The sequence below is a fragment of the Microcaecilia unicolor genome, chromosome 4, assembly GCF_901765095.1.
Source record: "Microcaecilia unicolor chromosome 4, aMicUni1.1, whole genome shotgun sequence".
NCBI lineage: Eukaryota > Metazoa > Chordata > Amphibia > Gymnophiona > Siphonopidae > Microcaecilia > Microcaecilia unicolor.
The window spans coordinates 346,080,364-346,101,793 of record NC_044034.1 but is presented as its reverse complement, the minus strand read 5'-3'; the positions used below and the strand labels follow the sequence as shown (position 1 = coordinate 346,101,793).

The window sequence follows — 21,430 nt, the reverse complement described above, 5'->3', positions numbered from 1 at the left end:
TGGGAGGGTAGGCAAAGAGACCAGGGGAAGATGCATAAAACTATTGATGATGGAATTTATTGCTGTATACAAGTTAATATGCTGTATTACTTATAATGCTCAATAATAGAAGTATTGGCAATGTTAAAATGTTTATAATGTTGAATCATCAATAAAAACAGTTGAAATATAAAATTAATACCTTTGCTGGTGGGGACGCTAAAGCCCCGCCAGCCAAAGAAATACCCTGCCGAGCTGCTCCCCTCCTCCTGGCACTTCTGCAGTAACCTGGAAGTTGGCGGAGTGCCTCCGGCCACCAACTCCATGCTCAGTTCCTGTGCGAACTGAGCATGCACGAGTAGCCCAGCATCAGTGGGCGGAGGTACCCGCTGACTTCCGGGTTACTGCAGCAGCGCCAGGAGGAGGGGAGCAACTTGGCATGGGATTTATTTCACTTGCAGCGCTTTGGCATCCCTGCCAGCCATTTATCGGATGCAACGCAGGTTTGGAAGGGGCCTAAGTCCAAAGTGGGAGGCCTAGGCTCCCCCCATGGCTACGCAACTGTTCCCCACTATCTCAGTAACGACTAAAATGCTTTCTTCAGTTCCTGTCAGTGATCTATATAAACTTTACAGGACTGCAGGGGAGTGAGAGAGGTGAGGGAGCACGGCTTGACCTGTGGAAAAGGGGGGCAGAGGAGGGGGAAGGGACTGGATGGAGGGAGAGAGATGCCGGCCCAAGTGAGGGAGAGATACCAAACCTGCCAGAGGGAGGGGCACTGGAATCAATGCGATGGTGGAGCACTACTAAAGCACTATCTCTTGAGCTGGCCCTGGTGGCAGCTGAGCACTCTACTACCATTTATACGCATAAATACACACTTATTCTATAAATTTAAGTGCACAGCAGGCATTTTTATTTAGGCAACTGTCATAGAATGAGGGGAAAATTGTATTCTCAAAGACTGATCTACCACTTTTCAACTTTTTTATCCTTAACCAATTGGCCATGAGGCCCATCAGCATCCAGTGGTAAAAGCGCCAAATACACCGGGGTCTCAGCTCCCTCATCTGGAGTTTTGAGTGCACTGGGACCTGCCATGTCCGTCATCACCCAACCAGGACAGCAGGCATTGAGGAGAATTCCCTCTCCCTTCCTTTTCTCGTTCAGTGTTCTTGCTTGAACCTTGGACAAGACGGTCACGCCAAGTTTGGACACGCCATAAGCAGTGTTGGGCCAGCCCTCTTTGCTGTGCACCCCGTCTTTAGCGTCTTGAACAAACTTTTCCATGAGCGTCACCAGCTCCTCCTCGGTGACGGTGTCGCTGTGGAACTTCTGCTGCAGGTCCTCGCTGCAGAGTGCCAGGGTCTTGCTACCAATCCAGCTGGAAATGTTCACTACTCTTCCTAAAGAATTAAAAACCAGACGTAAAGATTACTGCATAAACATGTCCTGCTTTAATAAGAACAATGGGGTTGACGTTCAGTCAGCGGTGCTCAGATTTTTGATGACCGCCGGTGGAGTTAGGCCCAGAAATTCAATGCCAGGCCATGTCCGGGCTTCGGCATTAAATCTCTGGGTTTGCGGAGCCAGTGAAACCATAGCTGGTTAAGTGCGATATTCAGCACTTAACTGGCTACGGGGAACTGCATAAAGATAGGACTGACTTTTATGTGGTTCTATTTGTATGGCTACCTTGGCCAGTTAAATGCTGAATATTGGCACTTAACTGGTCAAGTGCCGATTCTGACCCTGGAACTCCCCCAAAGTAGCCAGTTTTTCGAGACAGGTACTAACTGGACATTTGTATTTATTTATTTATTTGCTGCATTTGTATCCCACATTTTCCCACCTCTTTGTAGGCTCAATGTTGCTTACATTATGCCGAAATGGCGGTAGCCATTTCCGGAGTGCGAAATACATATCTCTCTATATAAAACGCACCTCCAACGTTCTAATGAAGCCTCTCTTAGCAAAGTGAAGGGGGTGAGATCACATTGTGTCTGCCCCGCCCACGCGTCAAACGTGATGACGTCGAGGGCGGAGCAATGACACGCAACCAATCGCATCGCTCGGCAGCGAAGCGTCAGGGAAGGAGGCAGCGCTCCCGACGTCTAGCCTTCCCTTCCATGTGTTCCGCCTTCTTCTGACGTCAAGGATGACGTCAAAAGAAGGCGGAACACAGCGAAGGGAAACCTACACGTCGGGAGCACCGCCTCCTTCCCTGACGCTTCGCTGCCGGAACCGCCACGGAGGTAAATTTAAAAACAAGAAAAAAACAAAAACACGCATGTTGGGAGGAGAGAAGAGGGTGGCCAGTAAAGTACAACAATGGGAGCGGGAGGGCAGGGGAGAAACGACAGCATGGATGCGAAGGGGGGGGGGGAGAAGAGGGCGGGCCAGGCTGGCACATGGGAGAGAGAGGAGCATGGATGCGAGGGGGGGTCATGGAAGGGAGAGAGGGGACTTGCTGGAAAAGGATGAATGGAGGCGGCAGGGGACAGAGGACCATGGATGGCCATGGATTGGGAGGGCAGGGCTCAGGGACAGAGGGCAATTGCTGGAAAGGGATGAATGGAGGGGGCAGGGGACAGAGGACCATGGATGGGCATGGATTGGGAGGGCAGGGCTCAGGGAGAGAGGGGTATTGCTGGATAGGGATGAATGGAGGGGCCAGGTGACAAAGGAGCATGGATGGGCATGGATTGGGAGGGCAGGGCTCAGGAAGAGGGGAATTGCTGGATAGGGATGAATGGAGGGGCCAGGTGACAGAGGAGCATGGATTGGACTCACACTTTCACTCTGACTCTCAAACAGTCACTCTCACATATACTCTCCCAAACATACACACTCCGAGGAAAACCATTTGTGTCAGAAACGGGCCTTTTTTACTAGTTATTAATAATTAACAATAAAGTACAAAAATATGAGGTAAATTAGAAGTAAATGAATATATAAAACATTTCAGGAGTTTGAAATCAAGGGTAGTGTATAACGTTCAGTAAAGAAAAAGAAATTAAAGTAATCAAATATGAGTTCACTGTTAACTAACTGGTTAAGGGCCACTGAAAATAACCATTAAGCACCAAACAAGTGATTTAACCAGCCAGGAGCCATTTCTGGCTAGTTAAATTGCTTTGAATATCAACTTGAATATGAAGGATGTTAAAAAAAATGGAAGCGGTGCAAAGAAAAGCTACGAGGATGGTATGGGATTTGCGTTCCAAGACGTATGAAGAGAGACTTGCCGACCTGAACATGTATACCCTGGAGGAAAGGAGCAACAGGGGTGATATGATACAGACGTTCAAATATTTGAAAGGTATTAGTCCGCAAACGAACCTTTTCCGGAGATGGGAAGGCGGTAGAACGAGAGGACATGAAATGAGATTGAAGGGGGGGCAGACTCAGGAAAGATGTCAGGAAGTATTTTTTCACGGAGAGGGTGGTGGATGCTTGGAATGCCCTCCCGCGGGAGGTGGTGGAGATGAAAACGGTAACGGAATTTAAACATGCGTGGGATAGGCATAAAGGAATCCTGTGCATAAGGAATGGATCCTCAGAAGTTTAGCTGAAATTGGGTGGCAGAGCAGGTGAGGGGAAGAGGGGTTAGTGGTTGGGAGGCGAGGATAGGGGAGGGCAGACTTATACGGTCTGTACCAGAGCCGATGATGGGAGGCGGGACTGGTGGTTGAGAGGCGGGAAATACTGCTGGGCAGACTTATAAGGTCTGTGCCTTGAAAAGGACAGGTACAAATTCAAGGTAAGGTATACACATATGAGTTTGTCTTGGGCAGACTGGATGGACCATGCAGGTCTTTTTCTGCCGTCATCTACTATGTTACTATGTTACTATGTTACTATGTAATATTAATATACACAGACTATAGAACTCCACAGGGGTGGACTGACCATTCGGGCAACTGGCCAGTGCCTGAGGGCCCAGAAGCTCTAGGGGGCCCTGAGGGTCTGCCCGGATACCCAGCGTGTAGCTGATGATCTAGTAGCCTCAGTGGGGAGGAACAGGACCGCCGAGAGACTGGGCCGGGCCTGGGGCAAGGCTGCCCCCGGGGCCCCACCCCTGCCGCCCTCGTCCCCCCGCCCCCCGAGGTCACTGATGCCGCTCCCCCTCCCCCCCCCGAGGTCACCACTGCTCCCCCCTGAGGTCGCCGCAGCCACTGATCCCCCCTCCACCCTCCCCCCCCCGAGGTCACCGCCGCTCCCCCCCTCCGTCTGCCACCGGGCGGGCCCCCTGCAGTCTCACCTTCGTGAAAGCAGCGCTGCAGGCAGCAGAACGCCTCCCTTCGGTCCTCCTTCCTTCCTTGTGTCCCGCCCTCGCGGAAGTTATGTCAGAGGAGGGCGGGACACAGGGAGGGAAGGAGGCCTGAAGGGAGGCATTCTGCTGCCTGCAGCGCTGCTTTCATGGAGGTGAGACTGCGATTTCAATGCAGGGGGCAGACGGTTGACGATGGAGGGCAGGTGGGACTGCGGTGCCGGGGCCCCCCTTGGAGGCCTGGGCCTGGGGAATCTTGTCCCCCCTGCCCCCCCTCTCGGCGGCTATGGGGAGGAACATGTCCTTTCCTGCCCGGCCTGTTGGGCTGCTGCTATTCCCCCCCCCCCCCCCCCCCACCTGGCACCACTGTATTTTAAAAATGGCGGCCGAGACTCCCTGCGGAAGTCTCGTGAGACTGTCAAGACCCTCAAGATTACCTTGGGAAGTTTTGGCCGCCATTTTGAAAAAAAGGCTGGGGAATAGCAGCAGCGCAGTGGGCAGGAAAGAACATGCCCCCCCCCCCCCCACACACACACAGAGACCACCATACTATCAGAACCCTCAGGTAGGACTGAGGCATCAGCTGCAGCAGCAGGGGGGTGTCAGGCAGCAGCTGGGCAGGGGGTCTTTGTTTCACTAGGTTCCTAAATTTATTTATTTTTATTATTTTATTTTATTATAAATTTACAATATTTTTTTCAAGTACAAAGCTTGATACAGAATAGATGATTATAAGACTTTACAAAACTAAGGAAACTAATTAATACAACTTACTAAATCATTGGCTTTGCTCATCTTTAGTCCACTATAATATATTTAACAGAGTTTAACTTTAGAACACATTTGCAAGGAAAATTTAACCAAAATAAAGCGCCCAGCTGCAAAGCTTTAGGGTGCAATTTAAGAAACTCTTGCCTTTTCTTTTGAGTAGTTTTAGATACATCTGGATACATTCTTATTTTACGTTCAAGGAAATTTTGATCTCTATTTAGAAAATACTCCAGTCTCTATGGGGTTGTAAAAAAAAGGTTACTTGAAGTGTAGCAGTTGTCAGTCTCACTTTATCATCCTCAAGAATTTGTGTTAAATTCAGGTCTAAGGTTTCCACAGGTTCATCAAGTCTATTTCCTCGGTCTAATTCTCTCTTCTGGAAAGGCGAAATGTGGTATATTTTAGATATAGGAGGATGTGACTGTTCAAAACCTCAGTTAGATATTTTTTAAAAGTTGTAAGAGGTGAGATTGACAATTGCTTAGGAAAATTTATTACCCTAAGGGTATTAGACCTTTGATAGTTTTCCAGGATTTCAATCTTGTTTTGGAGAACAAGATTTTCTTTAATCATGTTAATTTGGATCTGTTGGCAATCTTGTAAAGTCTTAGGCCCTCATGATCAAAAGCAAACTCTGGCGCTAGAGGCTGTTAACGCCATACTAGCGCCAGAGTGTGCAGCCGACCCATGATCAGAGCCCTCGAGCGCCTGAAACAGCGCACTCGAGGGCTCTCAGCGCAAGTAGCATGCAAATGCATGCTAAACAGGGCTTCTAGCGCAATTAGCTTGCAAATGCATGCTAATTGGCGCTTAACACATTCATCCCCAATGATCAGCGACCAGCGCGCCAAAGATTGGGTTGCTGGCCGCAGCAAAATCAACGCCAGCTCCGAGCTGGCGTTAGATTTTGCGGATCAGTGGGGAGGAATGGTGAGCCCTGTCCAGCATGCAGTTGCATGCTGGCAGGCCCCCCTTCCCCCCCAAGGCAAACTCGAACGGGGGGCTGGAGGTCCGGTGGGTCTCCAGCCCCCGAAACCCCCAGAAATCATCAATCCATCAAGGGGAGGGGGCTGGAGGTCCGGTGGGTCTCCAGCCCCCGAAACCCCCAGAAATCGTTCTTCCATCGACGGGGGGCGGGTGGTCCGGTGGACCTCCAGCCCACCCCAAATCCTCCCCCCAGCATTGTCTTTAAATTCCCTGGTGGTCCGTGGTGTCGTGACACCCCCCTGGCCCCTTCCCGGCCCCTTCCCGGCCCCCCTACCTTTCTGTTGGAGGAGGGACGCAGCCTGCCTGCCTCCCTCCTCTCCAAAATGGCGGCGCCCAGCACCGCCCACTGCATCCTGGGATGCACTGGGCGGGGCTACAGACCATGTAAGGGAATCGCTCCCTTACATGGTCTGTAGCCCCGCCCAGTGCATCCCAGGATGCAGTGGGTGGTGCTGGGCGCCACCATTTGGGCTACGACTGACTGGAAGAGGAGGGAGGCAGGCAGGCTGCGTCCCTCCTCCAACACAAGGTAGGGGGGCCGGGAGGGGGCCGGGACGGGGCCAGGGGGGTGTCACGACACCACGGACCACCAGGGAATTTAAAGACAACGCTGGGGGGAGGATTTGGGGTGGGCTGGAGGTCCACCGGACCTCCAGCCCACCCCCCCCCCCCCTGTCAATGGAAGAACGATTTCTGGGGGTTTCGGGGGCTGGAGACCCACCGATCCTCCAGCCCCCACCCACCCCCCACCCCCCCCCCCCCGTCGCTGGGTGGGAGGGTGGGAGAGGGTTTGGCCGGCGGCGGCGGCCACGATGTTTTCTGGAGGTTTTTTGGGGGGGGGCCTCGTTGTTCGGGCCTCGGGCCAGGCTGTTTGACAGGTTTGGGCTTTTGACAGCCCAGACCTGTCAAACAAGTGTGGGAGGATTGTGCTGAGCGCATGCTCGGGTGCAATTCTCCCGCACTTCAACATGATAATCAAAGATAATAGCGCTGCTTAGATTTGCATGCATTATCTTTGATCATCGATGCAGAAAAGCCCTGCGCTGTCCCAGCGCTATTTTTAGGGCGCTGTTTGGAACAGCGCAGGGCTTTTGATCATCTGGGCCTTAGAGTTTTTTTTTTTCCATTTCATTACCCATGGCTATAATTTGTTTTTTCAAGTGTTGGTATTTTTTTCAAGCATTTGGTTAGAATGTTGAATCATTGAGGTAAATCATTGAGGTAAATTTTTGTGAAAAGGAAGTTTCTAAACCCACTAATGCTTACCAACTTGTGTCCAAAGTTATAGTCTCCGGTTTTAGTGGCAAAAAAAGGCTTACTTGCTAGCCCAATTGCAGATGTTGATTCCATCGATGGCTGACTCAAGTGCAGTTTGATTTTCCCCCAAGGATATTCTCCCCTCCATCATCCGCTGTTTCCAAACACGGGGAAAGTCGGTGTTCTTACATCTGAGGCGGTGCCCGTGACCGGAGACCCTATCGGGTCTCTGGCGTTCGGGCGTCTCCAGAGCCGCACTCGGGGTTTCCGCCGGCATCGGTGGGGGTTTGCGCGTCTCGGGGCTTAAGGTTGTTTCGGCTTCAAGCCGGGAGAATGGCAATCCTCTCCCTAGACTGACCGGCTGTGAAAAAGCTCCCATCGTCTGCACTCGATTGCAGAAAGCGGTCCAATGTTCACAGACCGAAGACGCAGGCTGCGCCGTAGGGCTAGGGCATTGCTTGCCTCGTCTTTTTGGCATCGGGTAATAAGATTTTGGAAAAACTTTAAAGGTAGGTGTGGAGCGACTTCTTGCACTTCTCATTACGGTGGCGCCGCCATCTTGCCCTCCCTAGGTTCCTAAATTTAGAATCCTAAAAAGTGGGTGGCAACACAGTGAATCTAGAGTAGGGGAAAAAAGTTAGGAGCTTTGCCCTGATGACTATCTCCCCCTGTTACTAAGCCGCATGCTAAGGCTGACACAGCCCATTCACTTTGAATGGGCTGTGTCGGCATTGCAGTGTAGCAGGCCACTAGCGTGGCTTAGTAAACAGGGGGATACATTAGGCTCTTAAATCTAGACAATGAAAATACTACATTTAGGAGCTTACAATCTGATACTCAGCATTTTGCTGACCGTCACCGACATACCTCGAAATTCAGTGCCAGGTCATGCCGAGGCTCCGGCATTGTATTTCCGAGTATAATGGAGCTGATGAAAACCTAGCTGGTTAATTGCGATATTTAGCACTTAACTAGCTATGAAGGACCACATAAAGATAGGATTGCATTTATGCAGACCAATTTTTGCGTTATCCTAGCAGGTTAAGTGCTGTACTCTATCCCCGGAACACCCACAAAATACTCGGTTTCAGTTTGAGCGCTAATCGGGTGCATTTTCAGTGGCCCTATCCGTGTTAAGTGCTGATGAAAATGTCCATTAGCCGTGGACAGGCGATTGAAATTGTTTTGAACAGGCCGCCGGATGGGGGGCAGGGGGGGAGGGACAAAATTCCCCGGGCTTGGGCCTCCAAGGGGGGGCCCAGCTCCGCAGTCCCCTCCCCCGCCCCCCTCCATCCACCAGGCCGAGCCCCCCTGAATTAAAATCAGAGCGCCTCACCTCGACCTCGCGCCGTGTGAAACGAAGTGCAGCAGCGTCAGTCTGCAGATCACCTCCCTGAGGGCGCGGGACACAGGGGAGGGAAGGCCCGAAGGGAGGCAATCTGCAGACTGCTGGCTGCTGCGCTTCTTTCACACGGAGCGAGGTCGAGGTGAGGCGCTATGATTTTAATTCAGGGGGGCCCGGCCTGGTGGGGGACGGAGGGGGGTGGGTGGAGGGGGGCTGGCGACGACGACGACCTTGGGGGGTGGTGGGGGGGCAGGGGCGGCCTTGCCCTGGGCCCGGCTCAGTCTTTTGGTGGACCTGGTTTGAATATTGGGCCCTTAGCTTTTAGGCTTCTAAATTTAGTGATTTTTTTTCAAGTGAAAATACTACACTATACCACACCCGAGAAGCATCCATTCAGGCTAGATCTGTGGTCCATTGGCAGCATAAGACACCAAAGTACAAATAATGTGTATTTCTCCTCTCTGATAAGGTTTGTTTTCTATATTTTGCAGAGGTGACATGGGAATTAAAAAAAAGAAAACAGAAAGCACAAGGCTGAGTTGTTGCAAGCAGTGGACAAGGCTGATGCTTGGGGGGGGGGGGGGGGGGGGGGGGGTGATGTGTCACACCATCCTTTCCAATCATTTCATGATGAGTCTGTGATAATTATCTGAGCTCAAAAGGGAAGGGGCGGAGGGGGGGAGGGTTTGTTTGTCCAGCAACTCAGGAGGAATGTAGCATGCACGACTTCTATAGGTCATTGGACACACTGAAAGGTGTAGTCTTGAAGAAAGTTTTCTTTCTGCCTCTGTCCACCTGGGAGTTCCTGATTCAGATTTCTGGAATGGTGCATCCAGAAAAAAATCCTGCAGGAAGAATTCTAAACCATCTAGACACAAAGCACTGCATTAAGGAGCTCTGATACTTGAACAATACATTTCCCTAATGACCTTTGTATTGTGCTAACTTGCTTGTAATAATAGGTTCATTGAACATAAATACTGAGCTTACCATGAGGTTTCATGACAGGCAGTAATTCATTGCAGACATCTCTTGTGGCAAAGAAATTTGTTTTTAAAGTCACATCAGCCTGAACATCAAATGGAGTGGGGTCAGCATCTTTTAGCATGGAAAAAAATTGAGGAGATAAATGATTCTCATGAAATATCAAAATATCACCCAAAATGTTCCAGTTGTGGTCCTTAAGAGCCATGAAGGGGAAGGGGAAGGGAAAGGGAAATGGGACTTGATATACCGCCTTTCTGAGGTTTTTGCAACTACATTCAAAAGCAGTTTACATATAGTCAGGTACTTATTTGTACCAGGGGCAATGGAGGGTTAGTGACTTGCCAGAGTCACAAGGAGCTGCAGTGGGAATTGAGCTCAGTTACCCAGGATCAAAGTCCGCTGCACTAGCCATTAGGCTGCTCCTCCACTAGCAACATTCCATGACTTCAGCCTCACAGAAACAGAAGCCTGCGCGGGCCCGCGTTGCTGATCTGCAAGGGCAGGCTTCTACATGGAGTGTTGCTAGTGGAATAGCAACATTCCATGTAGAATCTCAAATAGTAGCACCAAAGTCTGAATAGTAGCAACATCCCATGTAGAATCTTCAAAAATAATAGTCAACATTACAGAATCTCAATAGTAGGCAACAGCAACATTCCATGTAGAATCTCAATAGGGAAAGGGAAATGGGACTTGATATACCACCTTTCTGAGGTTTTTGCAACTACATCAAAGCAGTTTACATATAGTCAGGTACTTATTTTGTACCAGGGGCAAATGGAGGGTTAAGTGACTTGCCCAGAGTCACAAGGAGCTGCAGTGGGACTTGAACTCAAACTCCCTGAGCCCATACGCCAGGCCCCCTCCCTACCCATCTTCAAATCATTGATCAAAGCCCACCTCTTCAATGTCGCTTTCGGCACCTAATCACAACACCTCTACTCAGGGAAATCTAGACTACCCAACTTGACATTTCGTCCTTTAGATTGTAGCTCTTCTGAGCAGGGACCGTCCTTAGTTGTTATACAGCGCTGCGTAACCCTATAGCGCTCTAGAAATGTTTAGTAGTACTAACTCATTTCCCCAGGATCAAAGTCCATTGCACTAACCAATGGGCTACTCCTCCACTAGCAACATTCCACCTAGAAGCCTCCCTTGCAGATCAGCAATGCGGCCACACAGGCTTCTGTTTCTGTGAGTCTGAGGTCCTGCACATATGTGCAGGACCTCAGACTCACGAAACAGAAGCCTGCGCTGCCGTGTTGCTGATCTGCAAGGGCAGGCTTCTACATGGAATGTTCCTAGTGGAATAGCAACATTCCATGTAGAATCTCAATAGTAGCAACAGAATCTCAATAGTAGCAACATTCCATCTAGAATCTCCAATAGTAGCAACATTCCATGTAGAATCTCAAATATGGAAAGGGACATGGGACTTGATATACTGCCTTTCTGAGGCAATGAGGGTTAAGTGACTTGCCCAAGTTCACAAGGAATAGCAGCGGGATTTGAGCTGACCACCTCTGGATTGCAAGACCTGTGCTCTAACCTCTAGACCATCCTTCACTCCCTCTGCCAGCTGAAGCCTTTTCTCCAGCTGCTCTCTGTGCATTGCCTGCCTTGCTTCCCTTCACATCCTGTGCATGCTCGGGTTTTAGTGAAACTGATCATGCGAAGTCGCACATGCTCAGTTTCACTAAAACCGAGCTTCCATGCGACGTGAGAGCAAGCAGGGCAGGCAGTGCGCAAAGAACAGTGCTGGAGAAAGGTTTCAGCTGGTGGGGGTTTGGGACCCCCGCCAGCCAAACCAAGGGCCCTGGATCCAATTTGGGGGACCCAGGCTCCCCATAGCTACACCACTTCTTTTTTATGTGGGAAAAAAATAAAAAAGTTACAGAAGTTCAAACATGTAACTTTTGCAGACTGCTTATGGACCCAGGACATGACAAATCAGTTATTCTGAACATTTTAGCTTTGCCACTTTAGTCACTTTTTCCCAGAGGCAGTCACATTTCTAAAGTCACGTGGAGTGCCATAATCGAATGGGGTGCCCAAGTTTTCCTGAGGGCTTCCTCGCAGGACGTCCCGGCGAAGGGGCGGGGAAACCCGTATTATCGAAACAAGATGGGTGTCCATCTTTCGTTTCGATAATATGGTCAGGGATGCCCAAATCTCAGCATTTAGGTCGACCTTAGAGATGGTCGTCCCCGGTTTTCGGCGATAATAGAAACTGAGGACGCCCATCTCAAAAATGACCGAATCCAACTCATTTGGTCATGGGAGGAGCCAGCATTTGTAGTGCACTGGTCCCCCTCACATGCCAGGACACCAACCGGGCACCCTAGGGGGCACTGCAGTGGACTAACTGAACAGAAAAAGCCCTTCCCTTACCAATCCTTTAGGGATTGGGAAAGGAATGGGTATGCATGAAGGAAATTGCATGCAAATGAGCTTCTCACTGTTAGCTCATTTGCAGATGATTCCTTCCTGAGGAGGGGGAAGCCAGTGCAGAGCAGCCAAGCATTATGCGTGGCTGCTCTGTGCATGCTAAAGACGGCTTCATACATACAAACAAGCTGCGTGTATAATAGCCGTCTACAACCTTAAATAAATAAATTGCCACCTACAACTTTAGAAAAATACAAGACAAGGTGAAAATGTCCAAGTGCTTGTCAGGGATGTCTTTTAGAGTACGGGTGAAGGATGTCCTTTGCTATGCCTCTGTCCCTGCAATGGCAGTTGAGGACGTCCATGCCTGGATGTTTCTGTGAGGACATCCCTGCCTGCTATGCCTCAGACACCCCCTTTATTTATTTGGATTTTGGATCATAAGTAGCATTAGTGGGATTTGAACTGGCCACCTTTGGATTGCAAGACCAGTGCTCTAACCACTAGGCCACTCCATTCCCTTGAAATGTGGCTGATCCCTGTGGGGGCAGTTCAGGACGTCCAAAATGTTTGAAAGAAGGACGTCCATGCCTCCGTTGACACACACATACCTTCCCTCCCAGGGACCTGCATATTGCTGCGATGGACCTGAGTATGACATTTCAGGCTGGCAAAAAAAGTTTTAAAGTTGTTTTTTTCAGGGGGGAGGGGGTTAGTTACCACCGGTGGTCATCTGGTCAGTTCACGCACCTTTTTGAGGCTTGGCTGTAACAAAAAATGGACCAAGTAAAGTCACCCAAGTGTTCATCAGGGATGGCCTTCTTTTTTCCATTATCGCTAGAAGACGCCCATCTGTTAGGCACACCCCAGTCCCGCCTTCGCTATGCTGCCGCCACGCCCACGGGAACTTTGGTCGTCCCCGTGATGGGAAGCAGTTGGAGATGCCCAAAATTGGCTTTCAATTATGCCGATTTGGGCGACCCTGAGAGAAGGACGCCCATCTCCTGATTTGTGTCGAAAGATGGGCACCCTTCTCTTTCGAAAATAAGATTGATAGGCGCTTGTATGTGTGTGAATAATAGTACTACTACTACTACTTAACATTTCTAGAGCACTACTAGGGTTACGCAGCGCTGTACAAATTAACAAAGAAGGACGGTCCCTGCTCAAAGGAGCTTACAATCTAAAGAACGAAATGTCAAGTAGGGGGCAGTCAAGATTTCCTGGGTAGAGGTGTAGAGGTTAGGTGCCGAAGGCAACATTGAAGAGGTGGGCTTTAAACAGTGATTTGAAGATGGGCAGGGAGGGGGCCTGACGTATGGGCTCGGGGAGTTTGTTCCACGCATGGGGTGAGGCGAGGCAGAAAGGGCAGAGCCTGGAGTTGGCGGTGGTGGAGAAGGGTACTGAAAGGAGGGATTTGTCTTGAGAGCGGAGGTTACGGGTAGGAACGTAAGGGGAGATGAGGGTTGAGAGGTAAGGAGGGGCTGCAGATCGAGTGCAATTGTAGGTTAGTAGGAGAAGCTTGAACTGTATGCAGTACCTGATCGGAAGCCAGTGGAGTGATTTGAGGAGAGGGGTGATATGAGTATAACGGTCCAGGCGGAAGATAAGACGTGCAGCAGAGTTCTGAATGGACTGTAGGGGGGATAGATGGCAAAGTGGGAGGCCAGTGAGGAGTAGGTTGCAGTAGTCAAGGCGAGAGGTAATGAGAGAGTGGATGAGAGTTCGGGTGGTGTGCTCAGAGAGGAAAGGACGAATTTTGCTGATGTTATATAGGAAGAAGCGACAGGTGCTCTCTGCCCTATTAACCTAGGCATCCTCTAATAAAATTATTCTCATACTGGCCGATATTCAGCTGACGGCGGTCAGCGTTTCTTAAAACGCTTATCATCGCTGGCTAGATTAGTCCCCATATTCAGTGCCAGGCCATGTCCGGGCACCAGCACTGTACATCAGGGGCTAATTTGGTGGGGATGGCTGCCAGAGCCTATGTGGGTCCTGAATGAATAGTTATGTGGGCCCCAGCTGAATATTGGCCAAGACCACATAACTATCTTTTAACTTTAAAGAACCTGCATAGCTAAGCGGGCAAATTAGGATAGCTCCAAAGTTATATGGATGCAGCACTGAATATCAGGTGGGATCTGTATAACTATCTTTTAACTTTAAAGAAGCCCTGATCCCCCTTCCAACCTTCAAAATAGCTCCCTGGGGGGGGGGGGGGGGGGGGGGGGGGGGGGGGGGGGGGGCTTTCTTGGAGGCTGGGAAGAGGATCAGGGCTTTTTTAAAGTTAAAAGATAGTTATACAGATCCCAGCTATTCAGTGCCTGCATCCACATAACTTTGGAGTTGTCCTAAATTTGCCTACTTAGCTATGCGGGTGCTGGCATTGAATATAACTGCCGGCTCCTCCCAAATCCGCCCCTTGTGCCACTCCTGTCCTGCCTACTTTTCTCGGGCCGGTCAGACAATATTCAGTGGCACTCCCCGGTTCAGTGCCGCTGAATATTGGAGGGAGCGGGAGGCATCCATAGGTGATTTAAGTGGGCAGGAGCCTCTCCTGTCCGCTTAAATTGCTTTGAATATCAGCCGGGTAGAATACAAGCAGCAATTTACAGCCAGGGCCACCGAGAGTAGGCCGGGCCCGGGGCAAGACCGCCTCCGCCCCCCCCCCCCCCCCCGCCGCCCCCCGTCGCTCCCCCTGCCGCCCCCTATTGCTCCCCCTGCCGCTGCCACCCCCCGTTGCACCCCCGCCACTGCAGTCCCTGGTCTTACCTGCCTGCCTCCACGGTTCCAGGCCCCCTGCATTCAAAGTGGCAGTCGCAGATTGCCTCTGTTGAGTCGCAGATCGCCTCTCTTCTGGCCTTCCCTCCCTGTGTCCTGCCCTCGTCTGATGTAACTTCCAGGGCAGGACACAGGGAGGGAAGGTCCGAAGGGAGGCGATCTGTGACTGCCGCTTTGAATGCAGGGGGCCCGGAGCCGAGGAGGCAAGCAGGTGAGACCGGGGAACGCTGGGCCCCCCTTGGAGGCCCGGGCCTGGGGAATTTTGTCCCCCCTGCCCCCCCTCTTGGCGGCCCTGTTTACAGCTTCTTCAGAGCAGGTATAAAATTTTGGGTGTACATTATGTGCGATTGGGGATGTGTACCAATGCTGCCTTTAAAAAAATAAATTTAAATAGGCGCCTTTTATTTGACATAGATGCTCTCTTGCAAAATTTCCCCCATGTTATCATATAGTAACAATAGCGTTCATGCAAACAATTCAAACTCAAAGCGGGAGGCATTAATGCATATTATCAGGCAATAACCCTAATGCTAGTTACCCCAAAGATCTTGAAAGCCTGGTGAAGAGCAGATGTGGACTTTACCTTTGAAAGCAATTCCTGCATTGTTGATCAGCACATCGATCCCACCGTACTTCTGCTTCAGGAAATCCCGGAGCCTCCTAATGCTCTGCAGGTCTGTGATGTCCAGCTGATGGAAAAATGCTGTCAAGCCCTCACCCTGCAGCTCTTTGACCGCTGCTTCCCCCAGCTTGGGGTCCCGAGATGTCAGGTACACGTCTCCGGTGAATTGCTTGCACAGAGCCCGCACGATCGCCAGCCCGATGCCTTTATTAGACCCTGTCACCACCGCTACCTGCCTGCTGGCCATCTCTGGATAATTTCCGATGAACACACTTTGTCAACCAGAAGCAGCAACGATGCACCTACAGTATATAACAGCGAGAATTCAATTATTTGAAATATACACCGTCAAGAAATAATGCACATTTGCAAGAATGCATCATTTAGCTGAAGGAAAGCAGCTGCTTCAGGAAATAAAGCTGATCTGAGAAATCCTCATTTAAAAAGGACTCACATGGTTTAGGGAGTCTTTAACTCTTAGATCTGGGACCTGGTCTCCAGGGAAACTCTAACAAAATAAAAAAAAAACCCTGCCCCTTCCTATTTCTTCCCCCCCCCCCTTTTTTTTAATAGTATGGCTATCTTAGGCTCTTTGTCCAATGCCCATGTTTCTCTTTCAAGTCAAGGCAAAGCAAGCAGGAAAGACCTCTACATAGACAGTAACATAGTATATACCATTTTCAGGTCACAGACCGTATAAGTCTGCCCAGTGCTAACCCTGCCTCCCAACCACAGTGCTGCCACCCAATCTCCACTAAGCTTCTGAGGATCCATTCCTTCTGAACAGGATTCCTTTGTTTATCCCACGCACAGTGGCGTTCCGAGGGGCGCTGACACCCGGGGTGGATCGCCGATGCGCCCCCCCCGTGCAGCGCAACCCCCCCGGCGAAGGGACACTCCAGTGGCATAGCAGGGGGGGCTGCCACCCGGGGCGGGGCGGTTCGCCGTTGCACCCCCCCCCCCCCCGGGTGCAGCACGATGACATCCCCCCCTAGGCGCATCGACACCCCCCCCGACCAGCTCCCGCACCCTACCTTTAAAAAGAATATCGGAATCCGAGGCGAGGCACAGCGCCTGCCCTGCACGTAAAAGAAATGTGGACCGTCGGGCCTTCTCTCGCTCTGTCTGTCCCGCCCTTGCGGAAATATGAAGTTGCGTCAGCGGAGGGCGGGACAGATAGAGCGAGGGAAGGCCCGACGGTCCACATTTCTTTTACGTGCAGGGCAGCCGCGAGGCGCTGTGCCTCGCCTCGGATTCCGATATTCTTTTTAAGGGTAGGGTGCAGGAGCTGGTCGGGGGGGGGGGGGTGTCGATGCACCGGGGGGGGAGCTGGCAGGGAGCACCCCCCCCTGAGCTGACACCCGGGCGGACCGCCCCTCCCGCCCCCCCCTTGCTACGCCACTGGGACACCCCCCACCCCGGCGAAAGAACCCCTCCCCGGATGCACGCGGCTGGAGGGGGGGTGCCACTTGCCGGTCAGTGTCATTCGTTTCCATGCTCCCTCTGCCCCGGAACAGGTTACTTCCTGTTCTGGGGCAGAGGGAGCATGGAAACGAACGATGCTGACTGGCGCGCGGCACCTCCCCAACCGCGTGCACCCGGGGCGGACCTCCCCCACCGCCCCCCCTTGATACGCCACTGCCCACGCATGTTTGAATTCCGTTACTGTTTTCATCTCCACCACCTCCCGCGGAAGGGCATTCCAAGTATCCACCACTCTCTCTTAAGAAAAATGTCAGGAAGTATTTTTTCACAGTCTGCCCCCCTTCAACCCCATTTCATGTCCTCTAGTTCCACCACCTTCCCGTCTCCAGAACAGATTCGTTTGCGGATTAATACCTTTCAAATATTATGAACGTCTGTATCATATCACCCTTTTCTCCTTTCCTCCAAGGTATACGTGTTCAGGTCAGCAAGTCTCTCCTCATATGTGTTGTAACGCAAATCCCATACCATTTTTGAAAATCACCGGTGACAAATAAACAGTACAATCAAAAAAGAGTAGAGGTTGGCCAGAGGACAATCCAACACAGGAGATGGTGCTTAAAAGATGCTTTATTTGCTGCTTGGAAAGAAGGACCCGACCTGGTCCGTGTTTCGGGATACTAAAAATGCCTGCCTCAGGGGTCACGATAGTGTTCAACAAGATTATTGAACAAACAAAGCAGCCCAAAGGCATCCACTCAGAAGAAATACTGAACAAAACAGCGTTACCCGAAGCAGTCTGCTCATTTTCAGTACGCCGAAACACGGACCGTGTCGGGTCCATCTGTCCAAGCAGCAAATAAAGAGTCTTTTAAGCACCATCTCCTGTGTCGGATTGTCCTTTGGCCAGCCTCTTCCCTTTCAAGACAATCCACATATGTCAATGAAACTCACTTACAAACCAACTTGAAATAACAGTAGGCCGAAGCTCAATTTATTAACAGCTTTAAAACATAGCAACATCTTTAAATAACATACACCCTGAGCTACAGCTATCAAAAGGAAGAAACATCCCCCCCCCAAAAAAAACCGAGCCGCTGTTCGCCTTGCAGCAGAGTAGCAAATCTGCTTCCAGTTGTCCGCCGCCAATCTCTTTCTTTCAGCTCCACCATGTCAGCAAAAGCCCTGGCTCGGGTGGACCTCCACACCCTTAATCAGGGTCTCCCAGACTACCCTTTAATGACCTGGCTCATCCCCCATGAGCCATTGCTCCTGTAGCTCAGGTTTTCCACAGCTGCGACAACCCAAGGCTAACCAACTGAAAAGACAAGCCTGTACTGCTGTACACCAAATAGTCAGACCCTACAATGCTAACAAAGACTGGACAGGAAAGCTGCCTCTGAGGAGCAGGAACACCCTGATCCTCAGAGGGGTCAAACTTTTAAGAGGTGCCTTAGGCCTACCCAGTGGCAATCCTAGGTCGGCTGCCACCCAGGGCGGATCGCCGTTGCGCACCCCCCCCCCCCGAGTGCAATGGTGTCCATCCCCCCAGGGTGCAGCATGACACCCCCTCCCCGGCGCATCAAGCCCCCCCCCCCCCCAGGTGCAATGACACCCCCCATCCCTGACGCATCAAGCCCCCCTCCCCCGGTGCATTCTTGGCTGCTGGAGGGTGCAGAGAGCAGCTGCGCGCCTGTCGGCTCCACTGGCTCCCTGCTCCCTCTGCCCCAGAACAGGAAGCAACCTGTTCCGGGGCAGAGGGAGCAGGGAACCAGCGGAGCCGACAGGCGCACAGCTGCTCTCTGCACCCTCCAGCAGCATGCACCCGGGGCGGACTGCCCCTACCGCCCCGCCCTTGCTACGCCACTGCTCCTACCTCTACCTAGCCACCTATCTAATCCTCTAGCTGGCAGGTTCGCAGGTGAACCGTTTTCTTTCAAATATGCCCTATGGCAGTCACCTGGGACCCGCTAGAGCCGCATCTACCCCCTTCCCCGGCAACCAGCCAACTATGCAAGCCCCAAGCGAACAGGCCCAGCCTGCAATTAACTGGGGCCCATCGAGACAAGTTCTCGGGCTTGTCTTTTACTAAAGGTTAGCACATGCTATCTGCAGCAAGGACCATAGGAATAAGGTGGGTCGTGTGGCAGATACTAGGCAGTAATCTTTAGGAAAAGACCCCCTTAGTTAAGGCTACTCCCTCTTTGAATAAAAATGGTTTTGGTGTGCTTTCAATTGCAGATAACTCACCGAGCAGGCTCTTTTCCTGGAATAATCTTCACAGCAACTAAACCTAACACTTACTGAGCTTGTTAAACCAAGCAGAAAAAAAGTTCTTCGGCACCAGCCTTAACGTGCAGTAACCTGTGTGAGAGAGATCCAGACGTGGGTGTTTTCTTTATACTTTGCTGATTGCTTGTAGAGCTTAAGGCATTATTTTCTGAAATCAAGGCTTTCATAGGGTGAGGCCAGGCTTTTGGACAGACTCAGATGTAATTTTGTGTACGCTGAGCTCGACTTTCTCTTCCGGAATTATTATGACAGGGCAGAGGCAGATTTTTCTTCCTGGCTAGGGAGGCACATTGAAGGGGGAATCCTCAGGAATTTTTATGAATTCCACACTGTCATAGTTGGAACTAGGAATGTGTGTTTTTTTTTTGTTTAGTTTAGCGCAGGCTGAAATAATGCTAACACATTTAACTATGGGAGTCATTTTATGAAGTTGTTTTTGCATGCATAAAAGGGCTTTTACAAAATTGCACATGTGTGTAAAATGTAGATGCGTGGAAATAGTCCAGCTATTACACAATCTGCGTGTAAGCATTCACAGCCTCAGGGGCCTCCTAGCTTGGGTGGAAGAGAAGTGGTGCTGAGATGTAGGATCAGATTTTGTAAAATATGGGCATACCTTCATGGAATACGCACACATATTTACCCTGGACATTTGCATACTTTTGGGGCTCTTTCTGGAAGCTTATTTTATAAATGTCCATGTTGCTTTTGTATCTTTTGGACCTCACACAGATGTCCTGTTATAAAATTATCTCCAAAATGTTCTTTGCACACACTAAAAGGATTTAGTCAGGGGCGGACTGACGGGGACCTAGGTCCCTGGGCAATGTGTCATGGGCCCCACCCCCCCACCAGGTCCCACATTTCTCCCTCTTTCCCTCCATCTCCCAGCCAGAACCAACACCTCTGTCCCCTCCCCTTCCCCAGATCCAACATGTTTCTCCCCCTCCCTCTCAACAGATCAAACATTTTTCTCCCCCCACCCCCCCCAAAGCAACATCTCTCGTTCTTTCTCCCTTCCCCTGGATGCACCATCTGTGCCCCTCCCGCAAAACCGGGACCAACATCTCTGCCTCCCTCTCTCCCTCCCTTCCCCTGGTCCAACATCTCTCTCCAAGGTCAACATTTACCTCTCCCCCCTCATTTACCTCAAAGTTTCTTTCTCTGTATAGGGCCCTGGCACAGGCTGTCTGTCACTGACCGGAATCTTCTCTCTGCCATGGCCCACCCTTGCAGAAACAGGAAGTTACATCAGAAAGGAGCAGGCTGCGGCAGAGAGAAAGTTTCGGTTAGTAGCAGACAGCCTATGCCAGGACCCTGTATGGAAAGAAGAACTTTTGAGATAAATGCACGGGGGGGGGGGGGGGGGGGGAGTCAGAGACAGGGGAAATGCCAGAGCAGAGAGGGGGGTGAGAGTGGAGGAGTAGCATAATGGTTAGTGCAGCGGGCTCTGATCCTGGCAACCTAGGTTCAATTCCCACTTGTGACCTTGGCCAAGTCACTTAACCCTCCATTAGTCCAGGTACAAAATGCATATAATGTATACAGTGCTGTGTACATCTAGTAGCGCTATAGAAATGATTATTATTAGTAGTAGTAGAGAGGGGGAGTGTCAGATGAAGGGGAGAGAGATGTTGGTCATGTGGGGAGGAGATACTGCCCCCCCCCCCCACCAACTGCTCTGGGACTTCAGGCACTGCTCAGTTACCCAAATGATAAGTCCGCACTAGATTTAGGATAACAACAAAATCAAACACCTTATTCCCTATACCCTTAGCTGGTACTAGCTGGATTGGTTCTGGAGGATTTCCTTTGATTTACATGGAGGGGCATAATCGAATGGGGCGCCCAAATTTTCCCGAGGACGTCCTCGCAAAGGGGCGGGGAAACCCATATTATCGAAACAAGATGGGTGTCCATCTTTCGTTTTGATAATACGGTCGGGGATGCCCAAATCTCAACATTTAGGTCGTCCTTAGAGATGGTTGTCCCCGATTTTCGGTGATAATGGAAACCGAGGACGCCAATCTCAGAAATGGCCAAATCCAAGGCATTTGGTCGTGGGAGGAGCCAGCATTCGTAGTGCACTGGTCCCCTTGACATGCCAGGACACCAACTGGGCACCCTAGGGGGCACTGCAGTGGACTTCAGAAAAAGCTCCTAGGTGCATAGCTCCCTTACCTTGTGTGCTGAGCCCCCCAAAACCCACTCCCCACAACTGTACACCACTACCATAGCCCTTAGGGATGAAGGGGGGCACCTAGATGTGGGTACAGTGGGTTTGTGGTGGGTTTTGGAGGGCTCACATTTACCACCACAA

General features: G+C 50.9%; 1 protein-coding gene across 2 annotated transcripts; it reads right to left on the bottom strand.

Moving 5' to 3' along the window:
- Nucleotides 1-531: 531 nt before the first annotated feature.
- LOC115469494 (carbonyl reductase [NADPH] 1-like) lies at nt 532-19,352 on the bottom strand. 2 transcript variants are annotated; one of them, XM_030202209.1, is made up of 4 exons: nt 19,069-19,352; nt 15,355-15,695; nt 9,603-9,710; nt 532-1,385 (listed from the first exon to the last, which is right to left on the bottom strand). In XM_030202209.1, the coding sequence occupies exons 2-4, from the start codon at nt 15,638-15,640 to the stop codon at nt 949-951; spliced, it is 831 nt and encodes a 276-aa protein (XP_030058069.1). In that variant the 5' UTR covers nt 15,641-15,695; nt 19,069-19,352; the 3' UTR covers nt 532-948. The 2 variants fall into 2 exon arrangements, with proteins under 2 accessions (XP_030058069.1, XP_030058068.1); XM_030202208.1 differs by having other exon boundaries at nt 19,123-19,352.
- Nucleotides 19,353-21,430: the final 2,078 nt, after the last annotated feature.